Source organism: Delphinus delphis, chromosome 11 (assembly GCF_949987515.2).
Source record: "Delphinus delphis chromosome 11, mDelDel1.2, whole genome shotgun sequence".
NCBI lineage: Eukaryota > Metazoa > Chordata > Mammalia > Artiodactyla > Delphinidae > Delphinus > Delphinus delphis.
Window position 1 is genome coordinate 64,548,183 of NC_082693.1, and position 15,682 is coordinate 64,563,864.

General features: G+C 39.1%; 2 protein-coding genes across 2 annotated transcripts in view; one reads left to right on the top strand and one right to left on the bottom strand.

Annotated features, from left to right (window-relative positions):
- LIN7A (lin-7 homolog A, crumbs cell polarity complex component) overlaps window positions 1-15,682 on the bottom strand; it is a 399,161-nt gene that overhangs the window by 101,201 nt on the left and 282,278 nt on the right. The window lies entirely within an intron of this gene.
- Window positions 1,637-3,648, top strand: MYF5 (myogenic factor 5). Its single transcript, XM_060023863.1, has 3 exons — window positions 1,637-2,137; window positions 2,980-3,055; window positions 3,458-3,648. The coding sequence occupies exons 1-3, from the start codon at window positions 1,637-1,639 to the stop codon at window positions 3,646-3,648; spliced, it is 768 nt and encodes a 255-aa protein (XP_059879846.1).

Genomic DNA, 15,682 nt, shown 5'->3' on the forward strand with positions numbered 1-15,682 from the left:
GCCTGCCAGGGTTGCTTTCGGAAAATAATTTTAGGAAAAAGTAATAGAAAAGAAAGCTCCCCCAGCCCCCAATACGTTCGGAGTCACAACAGTTACTGGACTGTATGACCCAAGATCAAGGTGAGAACTCTCTCTCCTCTTTGAATGAGGCTACAAGGCCTGACCCCAAACCTCAGAATACTTTACTTGTTTAGGCCTGAAGTAAGAGCTTTTCCCATGTATAAACAGCAAGTCCCCCACCAACCCCCCACAAGTGATTTGGTAGTGGGTTAAGTAAGGGTGGAGGAGGATTGACAAAAGCTGATTAATAGGTTCATTGTCACTTAAATGGCAGCCCTCCCCTCTCGCCTTCTAGCCACCAAAGTTTCAAAGACCCTGCTGTGATTGCTTTTCTGGAAGGCTTTTGTCGCCAAAGTGTGTGAAGTTTCTCGGATTGGAGGAGTTGGAAATTTTACACGAGCCAAGAAGGATTGCTGTGCTGGCAGCTGGGACGCATCTGTAACGGTGTTAGTTTGCCTGAAAGCAGAAAATTAGCGACCCCAAAGCCCTGCTTGGCTGTTTAGTCTGTAGAAACGACAGGGCGGAGCAGAAAGAGAGGGAGAAGGGAGACGCACCCCTGGAAAGAAGTTCGCCGTCTAAAACTGGGTTTCTTACAATACAAATCTTAAGAGGCGCAGTCAGTGCGTATCTCCCGCCGGCTCAGGGCCCATCAAAGGTCTGGCGCAACAGAGGAGGCGCTCGGCAAACATGCGCATAAGCGGGAAAGAGAGGAAGGGAGGTGTGTTCCTGGCCACCTGGCCCTCCTGTGCCCACGCCTTTTGAATGAGCGTAGAGAGAGAACTCAGAGCGGGCTGTTTTGGGGAAAAGGAACCTTCCCCTCCCTGCTTACCCCCTATAACACAGAGCCTACAAAATGGCAATATGATGAGAAACAAAACAGATTAAAACAAAAATCTAGATTCACTCCATTATTGAAAGTGCCACTTCGAGCTTTTAGCAACCAATATTTGGCCTACTGGCTGAAAAAATGCCTGACACAACTAAAGTTCATGAAAAAGAGAAACATCTGAAAATAAAGTGATCATGTCCCGGACTGGGAAGGCAGGTCCGCTTTTGGTGTCAGCTGAAGTAGGGAGTTCTATTTACTAATTATCTTTTTTTAATGTGACAGCAATCGTACAAAGTTGGATTTCCTTCGTTCCTTTTGTCTGTGACACCCTTTAAGTGTCCCTCGGTTTAGGTAATCTAGAGTGTGCAAGTAAGTGGGTTGGGGAGCCATCCATCACCCCCGCCCCAGCAGAAATGCAGTAAAACCATTAGCGTCAAAAGGGGCAGTAAACAGCAAGTTGTCTCTAGAGGAAAGGCGGAGGTTTGCCCAGACAGCCCCGGCGGGGGTTGCGGTGGGATATGCTAATAGTGCGGGGCCACTGGGGCCGGCCTCCCTTCCCCAAGAATATATAAAGAGCCTCAACCCCAGCGCGGCTGACCCAGGCCGCCAGGCGTCTGCCCTTGTTAATTACCGGAGAAACCGACCAGGGAGCTCCGCCCGGGACTCGCCTGCCCGCAGCGGCGCCAGGCTCCGGTTTCTCCCCTATCTCGCTGCTGCCCAGGTGCACCCCCTGCCTCTCCGCAGAAGATGGACATGATGGATGGCTGCCAGTTCTCGCCTTCTGAGTACTTCTACGATGGCTCCTGCATCCCGTCCCCCGAGGGCGAGTTCGGGGACGAGTTTGAGCCGCGAGTGGCTGCTTTCGGGGCGCACAAAGCAGACCTGCAGGGCTCAGACGAGGACGAGCACGTGCGAGCACCTACGGGCCACCACCAGGCCGGCCACTGCCTCATGTGGGCCTGCAAAGCATGCAAGAGGAAGTCCACCACCATGGATCGGAGGAAGGCGGCCACCATGCGTGAGCGGAGACGCCTGAAGAAGGTCAACCAGGCTTTCGAGACGCTCAAGCGGTGCACCACGACCAACCCCAACCAGAGGCTGCCCAAGGTGGAGATCCTCAGGAATGCCATCCGCTACATTGAGAGCCTGCAGGAGCTGCTGAGGGAACAGGTGGAAAACTACTACAGCCTGCCAGGGCAGAGCTGCTCTGAGCCCACCAGCCCCACTTCCAGCTGCTCTGACGGCATGGTAAGAGAGAGCTCTGCACCTACTAGGCCCTTCCAATCTTTTACAAAAATCTTTACATCTCATTTAGGCCAGGTGTAGCGACCAAACAGCCAGTAGTTATTGGTGGATAGTTGGGGGTGGGAATGGGGAGGCAGGTGCTGAAAGAGAAGAGAGGTGCCGCATTTAGACAGATGCCAGGAAACAGGTAGCTGCGGACCAGGAGTTTAGTGTGACTTCCTACCAAGTTCTAAGTGTACATCGTAGGAAGAGGCTGTCACGTGAGATAGGTGGCTGTGAATGATCAATCAGATGTTTTCTCTACAACTCGGTTTATTTCCAATATATACCACCAGTGGCCCCTGCCATACACTAACATCTAAAGGCAACGGTGTGAGGCTTCCACTGTCCCGCAGTTTGTAACTTAAGAGAGAAATGCCCGCGTGGCCCGAGTCCCTGCTCTGCTGAGGCCTGGCTGGAAGATGTTGATGCATTCTTTACAGAGGGCGTTTGCGCCAACGCTGCCAGGTTTTAATGTGTTTTTGCCCTGGGAAAGTGCTCTCTCTCTGAATTAGTGTGGCTTCCTTCTACTCCAATCCATTTTGCATGGTTAACCCAATGCACATGGCTGCTGAATTCCACCCGCCCTCTTCCTTTTGCTGCCTTTCTCCTCTTCTCCAAGCACAGAGATTGACCTCAGTGCCCTTGCAATTTGGTGAGGCTAGCCCTTCCTAAATCAAGGCAATGAAGGTATTTGAGAGCGGTCAGTTTATGGAGCTGGTGGGCAAGCACTGCCTCACCCTAGGTCAGAGCATCTTTTGCCAAGACCTGAAAACAAATGCCTTCTTTTGTGTCTTTTATTATAGCCCGAATGTAACAGCCCTGTCTGGTCCAGAAAAAGCAGCAGTTTTGACAGCGTCTACTGTCCTGATGTACCAAATGGTAAGAATCGATGACTTCAGAGGAGTTTAAAAACCAGTTCAACTTCACAGTTCAGCCTATCAAAGCAGAGTCTGTTCTTCCATGCGGTATTGGGAAGAGGATAGAATGGTATTTATGGCGTTTTGGGACAGAGCAAAACAAACACACATCTTCTGCTCAAAATCCCCCTAACAGATACATCCATGCACACACACAGACATAGGAGCTTTTGCTTGAAATATTACCCAGGTGCTTCTCCACTCCCCACCTTCATCCCCATGAATTGCTAGATATTTGTTGCAAATTTCTACATCAGGTTTTCTGTGACCACCTGACCTCTGGGTTTCAAAGGAGCTGACCTGCTGCTTAAGGGGCAACATAAGCAAGGATTTTATTTTAATGGTTTTCTCTTTGTATCCTTAGTATATGCCACAGATAAAAGCTCCTTATCCAGCTTGGACTGCTTATCCAGCATAGTGGATCGGATCACCAACTCAGAGCAACCTGGATTGCCTCTCCAGGACCCAGCATCTCTCTCCCCAGTTGCCAGCACCGATTCTCAGCCTGCAACTCAAGGGGCCTCTAATTCCAGGCTCATCTATCATGTGCTATGAACTAAAAATCTAGTCTAGATCAGTTATGCCAGGAGGGCCTATTACACAGGAGGAAAGAGGCCCAAAAAGTCCAAAAGCAAGACAACCTGTAAATAAACATTTCCTTTCAGTTGTAAATTTGTAAATATTATCTTGCCACTTTATAAGAAAGTATATTTAACTAAAAAGTCACTATTGCAATTAATACTTTCTTTTCTTCTTTTCCTTTGTCTTGCTTTAGATATATAGTTCCAGAGATACTATTTCTTACAGGGGGCAGTTCATCAAAGGTAGCTTGTTGCAATGCTTAACTTATATTTTTTATAAATATTGCTTATCAAAATATTACATCTGATGTTTAGAGCTTTATTTTTTTTCTTTAAAACTTTAGAATAGCTGTAAATCAGTTATAGGGAGTTTTATATATATTTAACTTTTTTGCTTGTCTCTTTAATCCTTTGATTATATTGTGTAAAATAAAAAAATATAACAATACTGCCTAATGGTATATATTTTGATCTTATAAGAAATGCATCTCTTTAATGTAAGCACAAAATAGTATTTTGTGGATGATTTCAAGATATAAGAGATTTTGGAAATTCCACCACAAATAAAATTGTTTAAATGAAGAAACATTTTGGTTTATGATTTTGGTGAAAGAACCCCCTAATGGGGTTGGCAGTCATTGATATGATATTTTTAAGGTGGGGCTGAAACAGTTGGTTTTGTAGATAAATCTGAATATTTATCATCTCATGGACTCACCTTAGGTCCTGTTGGTGTCACAGATGAAAATACCACATTTCTATTTTAAGCATACTTCAAGGGAGCCTACTAACTAAAATTTTTCTTTTATCTTAATGTTGCACCATATAATGTCAAACTGTGTGTGTATGTGGGGGAAAGATAGAAGTTATTCAGGACAATAAAATGTTTTTAAACAAAAAGAATGTACAACATCACATCATTTTAATATCTACAGTACATTAGAAATCATGAGTTAGGTCATATTTATCTACTTGCCTGAAAACATCTTGAAACATTAGTATATTAATATTGTCAATAAAATATTTAAAGGTATTGAGCGTTTTTTTGTATTATTAAAGTGCTGGCATATGAAAATTTACAGAAACCATAGTAAAGTGAAGCAGACTGCAACTGCCCTCCTCCTTTTCACAGCCTTTTTGATTTTATTAATCATATGTTATGCTTCTGTGTTGTGTGTGCGTGATGGACATGTGTCTTTTATTGTTCATCATTTAAATCTCCTTTAGAATGAATTGAGATGAAAACAGAGCAAGTAAGTGGAAAATTAGGTAGCCAATCATTGGAATAATTCTCACAAGGTTACCACTGAGAGAGATAAAAAGGGAAATATCCTTGAAGCATCTAAATTGGCTGTTCAGAGAGCAAATAAAGATAATGATCTTCTCTTCTAATTTGTAAATTAGTTCAAAATTTCTAAGGGTTTGTAGTTACGTATATTCACCAGCCAAAGCATATGGACTCTTTGCTGGAGCTTGGCAATTGTACTGTTCTTAGGAAGGTTTCCCCTTCTTTTCTTTTGCTTGTCCAGTCACCAGGCTAAAAAGAATAGATATTATTCCATAAAGGAAAGGAAAGAAGAGGGGGTGGGTTCAAAAAATATTGCAGCCACTGTCACTCTGTTAGCATCATGCCCTGATATGGGATGCTGACTTTACTACACAGGTAAGTCTTTCTTTATCCATGATTTGACAGTGTGAGGATTTGAAGTGAAAAGAATTCAAGAGGGCATTATAAAGATCCACATATAATTTCAACTTTAGTTTGAGTGATTCACTTTTGTTAGACACTGTCTCCTTCTACTTCTATGAAGAAGTGGGAAATTTGTTGTTGCTCTTAGTAGAATTAGAATAAAAAGAACTATCCAAAGATTGTTTTTTAAAGTTCAATTTTAAAACACATTACCAGGGGCTTCCCTGGTGGCGCAGTGGTTGAGAGTCTGCCTGCCAATGCAGCAGACACAGGTTCGAGCCCTAGTCCGGGAAGATCCCACATGCCGTGCAGCGACTGGGCCCGTGAGCCACAACTACTGAGCCTGCGCGTCTGGAGCCTGTGCTCCGCAGCAGGAGAGGCCGCGACAGTGAGAGGCCCGCGCACCGCGATGAAGAGTAGCCCCCACTTGCCACAACTAGAGAAAGCCCTCGCACAGAAACGAAGACCCAACACAGCCAAAAATAAATTAATTAATTAATTTAAAAAAACCACATTACCATATTCTGTTCCATTTAATAAAAGTAAGCAGAGAATATAATGTAATTTTTAATTCAAGTGAATAAAAATTAATTTTATTTCCAAACTTCAGTTACTTCTATACTTGCAAATGTATTTGATATTCTCAGTTAATATTATAATGCCTCAAAGTATTTAGTTAAGAGTTTTTCAATGCTCTGGATATAATACAGATGGTGATAAATGTATGATTTAATACAATACTCTGCATGACAGCTTGCTTGGATTAATCTCATTTCCAATGGACTAACAGTGAAGGCTGGTGTCTATTCAGTAAACAGCTCAGCACAACACATCACATGCAGTCATATACACTTTTCTGCAAGGGCCTTTGGGAGTTGGTTGCAGTAATCCAGACCCATTCCCTTCTCCAAGAAAGTAGGGGAGAAGAGGGGGAAAAGAGTGACACTGACAAAATAGTCAAGTAAGGACAGGACTTTCCCCTGGAGTGAACAAGTGGGCTGCCACTAAGCTTATATCAGACCCACCTCAGCTGGTGGAAAACATGCCCCTAACAGTCAAATTTATAGGAAAACATCCCCTTTCCCATCTGCAACCTGATGGCGAGGAGGTTCTCAGGAAAAAAGAGTCAAAAGAGACTCCTTTCTCCTCATGCCTGAGAAATGCAAGTTCACTGGGTTACAGAGGAAAATGTCATCAAGTGAGGTTATGGAAATTGGAAAGTACTATGTGGAAGCAAGTCGCTACATAAATCAAGGTGTCTTGATTGCCCCTATTTTTTTTCTCATTTGAAAAATACAAGTCAGATAAAATTACTGGCTATGTTATAGCCCTAAATTCTTCTTTAAGATGGCATTCCTACAAATACTTAATCTGACAGTGGTATTTCCTGAAATTCTCTCTTTGAGCTTACAACAGTTACTAGATTAAAGAAGTAATTTAATTTTCTGACTTTCAGAGGTGGTATTTCTGGGAATGATATTAGAGTATAGCTATTTGTAACTTTAGAAAATCCCTGCTCAAATGGCAAAGTACCCCTGAAAATGTCACCACTGAAAGTTCCCACGTTGTCACAAAAAGCACAGAACGTGAAATTTATTTCTTTAACAGTTCTGATTTGATATTAGTTGACTAGTGATTTAATTGTTTAACATGGTACATCTGCTGAGCAAAGGATCTAGAATTTAATGCAAAGTCTAAACTGGGTCTAAAATTGCTAATGTATTGCTCTCTTTTTAATTTTACTTGCCACATTGTAAAATGGAGTCAATGATAGTTTAAGATAACATTATATAATAAATAGTTACCACTAAAATTGTTATAGTCTTAAAATCTTATAGAAATAATCCTTAGTAAAGGGAAAAACAAGCCAACTCTTATCTCCTTTTATGCTACTTAATTCACTTCATTACAGATTGAGTGAACACTAATGATAAACCAGCAACTAAAAATTGAGTTTGCATTATTATGCAAATAAAGAAGTAGAAGCTTAAGGAGTTTAATAATTTTCCCAAGAACACTCTGTTTGGGCTGGCTATTTGGGCCTTTTCACAGCACATATTCCAGGAGGCTCAGGTGGAAATCACAAGGTTCCTTATGATATAGCATGAATAGTCCCAGAACATTGTGTCTATTGCATTATTCTGGTCAAGCAAGTTACTAAAGTCAATCCAGAATCACTGAGAAGCAAACTAAACTCCACTTTTCAGTGGAAGAAATAGTAATGAATCTGTGGCCATAGTTAATCTACCATAATGACTAGTATATACTTGCAGTCTCTATTTCTTTACCTTTCACTGATTCCACTGACCGTAATCAGGCTCTGCCTCTCTCACTATCCATGGTCATTACAACCTTCAAAACGGAGTGTTCCAGCCCTGGGCAAGCTTATCCTCCAGCCCTGATATCTTCCCTGATCTTCAGACCTGTATATCCAACTGATCTTTAGATTCCTATCATCTCTTGAATGTCTCAATGGTACCTCCAAGTAAACACATTCCAAGTTAGGTTCATGCTGTTCTGCCTCTCTCCCTACCTCTTAACCTGGCACCCTTTCAGTGTTGACTCTCTCAGTGAATGATATCACCAGTTATATAAACATGAAACTTGGGACATACTCCTGATACTTCAATCTCTCTTACCTCTTGTCTAATTCACTACAAAATCCTACAAATTTATTCTCCTTAAATACCTCTCAATCCAAACTATGGTTATCTCTATCCAGGAATATCATAAGACCTTCTCAACCTGTTCCCCCATAATTTCTCTGGGCCTCCCATTTCTGGAGACAGCATCCAAGTTTGTCTTTGGGGACTGTCCCTTTCCTCTTCTCAGGCCATGTGGTTCAGGTGGGACTGAGTGTACCTCCAGAAATGAGCCTGACCATGAGTGTGTCCTCTTCCTTGGCCACATGATTGTTTCATGGATGGGAGTGTGACCAAGTTGTTCAATAAGTGTCAGTCCTGGGATATTTGCTGGAACTGTAAGGAAAAAGTTCTCTTTCTGCTGAGGTTCTAATATAAGAGATTTTTCTACTCTAGGCTGCCAGCTGCCATGTCATCCCTGGGAGAGGAGATCCTGCCTAAAAATAAAGCCAACACAGTAGAAATCAGATCTGTGACACAGAGTGATATATCCCTGAAAATATCATTAAGTATCTGGATCCCCAAATGCCTGAATATCTGCTCTTGGCCATGCTTTACAAGTTTGGAGCCAACAAAGATCTTTTTCCTTAAACCAGTAATAGTGGGAACTTGGTTAACTGAAACAGAAAAATCTTGCATAATGCCATTCTTTGATCTTTCCTATTTATTGCAGCCAGAGCAATCATTTCAGAATATTCATCTCATCATGTCAATCACCCCATTTTCCCTCCCAGCTTATTGCACGTAGGGTATCGACAGAACAAGCCCCTTAATGTGACCGTCAAGCTTCTGCGTGTCTACCTCCTATCTACCTCTCTAGTAGTACGTCTTTCTGGTCAAGTCCTTGTTCTCTCCACTCCAGCTACATAAGAGACTTCTATCAGTCACTGCATTCCCTCTTACCAAAGGACCTTTACACATTCTCTCTGTCTGCAATGCTCTTCCCTCCTCCACTTCCCCTAGTCCATTCCCACTCCTTTCAGACCTCAATTCAGGCATCAATTCTAAGGCAAGATTTTCTTGAACTCTTTCACAGTATCAAGTCCTCGTATCCTACGATTTCAAAATACCATATACCTCTTCTCTGTAGCATGTCTCAGAATTGCAATTGTGCATTAATTAGTGTGATGACTAACATTTGTTTCCTCCACCTTGAGAGCAAGGACCTGTCTTGCTCAACCCTGGACTATATGAGAATTGATATCGCTGAAGCTTTTGTTGTGGAGTGCACCCTTAATGTTCAAACTTTCTCATTCATAGAATTCCTTGACACTATTTTCTACTTTTCTCATAATTTTCTGTTTTATGTTAATTTCTTATACTGACCTCTCTTATTCTGGCCAATTTTCATATATTAATTTTTTAGGGTTCTGTTGTGTGTCCTCTTTTCTTTTTGGTCTACTGTGGACCTTTCCCACTTCCATAGCTTCAACTCCCACCTATCTCCTAATGTAGAGATGTTTCTACTATTGCTTCAGTCTTACCTTTCCTAAGGAAAGCTGCCCCACATGCATCCTTTGATTGGCTTGGCTGGCCTTTTTAGTAACTGTTAGTCAGTTAGGGATGGGTATCTGATGTGAGGGCAACCAATCAACAGACTGAACAACATTTATGAAATGCATAGCTTGATTTCAATATTGCATTGAGATAAACAGATTCTTATTATCATGAGTCAGACTAAAAAATAGAGAAATTAAATCACCATTTAATAGTGGGAACTAAATTGAAAGGTCATGATGTTGATGGGACTGGAGAATTTATGAAAGGCCATACACAGGCTGAAATTATGGGAGAACATGAGTTAAGGTAAACCAAAAAGCCAATTGGTAGTGGAATAGAGTGGATTCAGAGGCAGAAGAGAACACAGCGCCCACTATTTGTAGTACATATAGGTCCCTGGATAAGAGTTGAAGTTGACCACTAATTTACCACTAATTAGCTGAGGGTACTTGGGTAAATTACTTAGATTCTCAGAAGCTGTTTTTTCACTTATAAATGTGGATAATAACAGAACAACTCACACGACTTTTTGTGAGAGTGGCATGACATAAGGCATAAAAAATGCTTAGCTTAGTGCCTAGTCCATAACACATACTCATACAATGATAATAAAAGAAAGTACAATGATTGAGATTTAGGATGAAGACTCATGAATGCCTGATGTGGGGATCTTTGGAATTATCTTGATTCCAAAGAAGTCCTCTTGGTTTAGTGACCATTGGCTCAAGTGATTCCCTTATTACTTTTCATGGGAGTCATATATGAGCTACCCTGAATGGATCTGTAACTAAAAGAATCACAGTAAAACATTCTCCAAATATTAATCTGCAGATTTTTCTTCAGAAGGCCATTCATATACTCAGTGATCGATGGACTCTTTCCCCCTTGATGGCAATCTCAACATGGACAAAATTTGACTTGTCTTTTACTCCTACATGTCGTATTTCGTTTCGTAGCACCACATGCATACGTATGCATGCCAAAAATTTTAGAATCATTTTTGATTCCTCCTTTTCCCTCAACAATTAATTTAGTTTGGATCATAACGCAAAAAGGAATTGTTAAAATAATAGTAGTAATAGCAGTAGAAACAATAGTGTATTTCCTCAATAAGCATAATTTTCCACACTGCAATTTATGAAATCAGTCTGAGTTTTATAGTCTTTGACTACATTCATGGAATAGGATGCCTTTTCTCCTCAAAAAAGTTGCAAATTGGACATCTTATAATCAATGAGATTTTAGGGTAAAGTAAATGTTGACTCTAAATGAAGTTTAAGAAGGGACATTTATTCATCACTTTCTTTTATATCAGAAACTGAGTTTTACATGCCTTATTGATGTTGATCATGAGTAGATAAAAATAATTACCTCCATCCATGGGGTGACTACTATGATCCTGGAACAGTTTTTGAAGTCTGATATGCATAATATATAGCTAAGCATAAAAACAGCTCACGGAGTTGAGTATTACCCACTCCAGGCTACAGCTGAAGAAGGGCTTACACACAGAGGGGTAAATAACATGATTAATTTAAAAGCAGAGTTTCTGTAAACTCTTCTGTTACAGACCTATGAAGCAACTAGAGTTCAGTGAAAACCTGAGGCAAGGCGAGGCTCCTGAGCAAGTATTTAACTTAGATCTTGAAAATGGTGTTTTGGTATCCTGGTTGTTTGGAATGGAGAGCGAGTAAAGAGAACTAATTAAGAGGATACTGTAATAGCCCATGCATGAGGTGACATTTCCTTTAGCCCTTGCTGAGTTGTCCAGGCAAAGGGGGCTCTCAATGAAAGTTGTTGACTGATTGAACCACTGAGGTGGTGTCTGCATGATGCCAGACATCTGGATATAAAGACGAAAATCCAGTCATCCAGATGGTAAGGTTACATGATACAACACCATCAAACATTTAAAACTTTTAACTGATTGACTGCCTTTCTTACTTTACATCCAGATAAACAGCATTGAGTTAACTCAGCTTGAGCATGTACCAATTGCTATTCCTTGCTTTTTTTTAGGGAATGGTTAGGTTGCCATGCTGATGAATCACTAAAAGAGTAATGGTGGTATACTAGACAGGTGGACATGGAAATAAATGAGAACTAGTAAATAATGAAGAAAGTGAAAGCTTCATATGATCAGAGACGCATTTTAAATACTATTTGTTGTGGTTGCCCTCTTTTTCATTCAAAGAATTTTCATTGGGTTGGGTGTCTCAAGCTTATAGCATTACAGTTCCCTAAGTAACTATTATTTTTTCACATCAAAGCTAACTCCTTGAAAATATTTCGCAGACAATTAAATGTTAACACTTTCCTTCTGCGCACAGTTAAAATGAGATATAAAAACGAAGCACTGTAATATCATATTTAGTTCACTAAAAGTAAATTATCCTCCTAAGTAACTATATTGCATATAATAATGTATTTTTAAAATCCCAATTTTGATAAAATCATACTGCTGTAAGTAAGTAATGATGGTAATAGAAACATACCTTTGTTCTTTAAAAAACTGTCTCCAAGTAAATATAACTTGAAAATAAGGATATTAATTTATCATTGAAGATAATGCCTTTTAATCATATTCATTCTATGTCCAAATGCTAAGTTGACCTGTTGCAAGTGAAAGTTTGAGTAAAGCAACTGGTTAACTGGGTGTTTTGTGTGAATGATGATAAAGAGATTGATTAATATGGGGTTGGCCTTTTTTTCTTTCTTGAAGAAATTACTGATTTTTAAAGTTACTTTTTGAATCACTTGGGTGGCTTTACATTTTGTGAATAGGGATAATACTCTTTTGGAAGATAAGCTTTCTACACAGGAAAGTGACAAAAAATTGAGATGATTTCCTGAATAACGAAACCCACAACTCCACTGATTTAAGCTGTCAAAACTTTTTGGAAGGATTATGAGTTTGTGGCTAAAGAATACTAAAAGTATGTGGGTTTGTTTTTTTTTGTTTTGTTTTGTTTTGTTTTGCTGCTGCATTATGAGTACCCTCAATGCAGAACTGTTCTATGTATCCCTAGCACCTGGACTTGCTTCAGGCGTTTAAATGCTCATTAAATGTCTATATTCTTATATCAATCTGTATACTTGTGCAGAAACTCTACTGGAGGAATTCAAACTTCTTCCCATATCTAATTGTAGCTCAGAACAACTATCCTGCTTTAAGTGTTATAATCTCTTTCAGAAAGACAGGATATATGATATGAATAGTCTCATACAAATTTAGAACCAATTCAACATGAAGAAATGAGTATCTGCTACAAAGACAGCTCTTTACAGTCACAGGCTTAATAATAGAGCTAGAAATAATTGCATAAGAACAGTCTGCCAACATTTGAATGGCAGAAAGAAATTTTTATAAAGTTACATGAAGAATTTTGAAAGTCTCTCAGGCTTGCTATGCTGGATGGATAAATGTCTTTTATATTGACATACTGCCAACTCAAAGCATCTAAAAGCCTTTCAGAATTACATATAAACACAAATCATTTCACCCACCTCTGGGCTGGAATGTGACAGCTGGTTAAAGTAAGCATAGCAACACCACACAACAATGTCAAACAGGATGAATGGCTTAACCAATCAAAAATAGAGCATCAAAGTAAAACTGCTCAAATTAGACTTCTGGCCCGGCAGAAAGGTTAAATGTTCTGTACTGGTATAAAGTCTCTAGTATACTTAATGACCACGAAAGTCATGTTAGTATAACCAACTGAATTCAAGATGTGATTCAACAGCTCAAGAGTTCTTTAGTACTATCACATGGAAACGTTTGTGGTTTTCTGATCCAACATAAAGAATGTAGAAAGCTATGTATATAGTACTTAAGGGAATGACCTGTGAAGTCAGAGTGACCTTGGTCAAGTCACAAGTTCCCAGCTTATAAGTTGATCAAACTACTTTCCCTCTCTGTGCTTTATTTTCCTCAGTTATAACAGAATTCTTAATACCCATTTCCACAAGATATTTTTAGGGTTAGTTATATATATGTGTATCAAGCTCTGAAATCAATTCTTAGTACATAGAACACACACCATACATGGAGCAAATTATTTTGCCTATTAATGGTCAGCAAAATTCATACAAAATGTCAGGGAGGGGATTTTGAGAATTATTTCCTAATACACTAAATTATTCTTAACCTAGGGATCTGACAAGTTGTTGACCCAAGAGGTTGTTTGGTTTAACTTAAGACATTACAGCAGTAGTGATAGATTAAATACCATAGCTAGAAGTTATATTTAGGTGGAACTAGAGAAAGATAAGCATACTAATTATTTTTCCTTTTTTTTCTGCCTAGCAATAAATACTTAATCAAAATTCCAAGATGAATTGTTTCCAGCTCAGTTTGACAAACTCTAGAATGTTCAAACAGATATTACTGTTTAAACAGGAAGTTATATAATGCTGTAATATTAAAGTTATTTAAATAAATTACTTAAAATCATTGTTCCTTTTATTTTGGTTAATGTACAAGTTCTAATAAAATCTTATCTTCAACTCCAGAGACTATATCTTCTCCATTCCATCTCTTTTCTAAACTTTGGCCTTCATTCTGTGAATGAATAACTAAAGATATAACTTTAAAATGTTTTCACAATATAAATTAAATTCTGAAATATGAACAAATGTATGTGAACATATAATACAAAAGTGCTACAAAAACTAGTTCTTAACAATCCTTAGAGAAAAATATCTGAGTTCTATACTGAAATCATATACCAGTGATTGGTGTTAAGTGATCTACAGTCATATTACAACCATATGCTCTTCAATCTATCTAGGTTAATATGGCTATTTCACCATATGTGAGAATATCATTTTTAATCCTTACTCGAGTATGGTAGGCAAAATCATCCCTTTTAAAATCAATGTATAACAAAAGTAGAGCGGCAAGACTTAAAGCTCACTGAAACTAAAATACATAGGATTCTAATTATTAGTATAATCCTCTCCGGAGGTTAATTCCTAAAATCATGGCTATTAAGTTTCATGTGTTATATTTACTGTGGCACTTGGGAACATTGACAAAGGGTTGAGTATCTCCGGTATGCCCATCCTAGCTTTACTCACTGAGCCATATCACTTGCTGGTAAGCTATATAAAAGACTTCTATTTTTATGGGTGGTATTTTTTCAATTATTTTATGTATTAGCTCCCAGTAAATGTTCAGTCAAAAGTAATGACATTTTATAGAATTCTGCAGACTCCTCCACGCAGTACTTGTACTACATATTCCTATGTATTAATGCACAAAGAATGACGGTGTGTTTGGATGAGGGAACTATACATTTAATTGCTTCATTATTTTTTCCTTTTGAGTTTTTTCCAAGTTTTCTAAATGGACACTTTAATAAAGAAAACAAAACAGTGCACAACTTATACAAACTCTTCTTATATCAACATTATCCAACCTGTAATTTCCTCTTTAGAGAGTTAGTTGACTTTTGAAAGCAGCCCTAATGTTTCATGTGCTGTTTGCACACGGATACATCTACTCTCATTAGATATGACCAAAAGAAGAAAGGGTTGGGATGGGTTGGGAGAGAAGGAAGGTGTATATGAGGGGTACTACCAGACTTACTAAAAACCCATTAAGCTGATACAGAACACTGACAAAAAGCTTTGCAAACGCTAATTGGAGTATATGTCTTTCCCTACTGCCCTGTGACCATTCAGACCACCCCCTAAAAAATTATCCCTCCCCACATATTATTTATACTCAAGACATCTGCTTTGAGAAAGACCATGCTAATTTAAAGACACAGAAAAATAATGATTTCAATCTAAGAGCTCATCCCAAGTCTATTTCAGGGCCAAGAATAGGTGCTAATAATTACAACTCCAGTATCTCTGCTTCTCAATAATTAGCCTTTAAATGCAATTATTTGTTGTAGCTTACTGCAGTATAATAGCTTATGTTAATCCCTTTGCATAATTTGTATTAGTTTTTATAATTATAAGACAAGTCTCATTCCTATAGCCAATAGTTTAATCAACATTTAGATGTATGTTTATTGCCAGTACATCCCTCGTATTTTTTACTTTCAGTAGACAGAGCCATCTCTCCCTGAAAAAAACAGGTGGTCAGAGTCATCTGGAGAATATTCCAGAAGTCCTAGGAAAATACTAGATTTTCTGAAGACTGGAAATGAGGGACTTGTAAT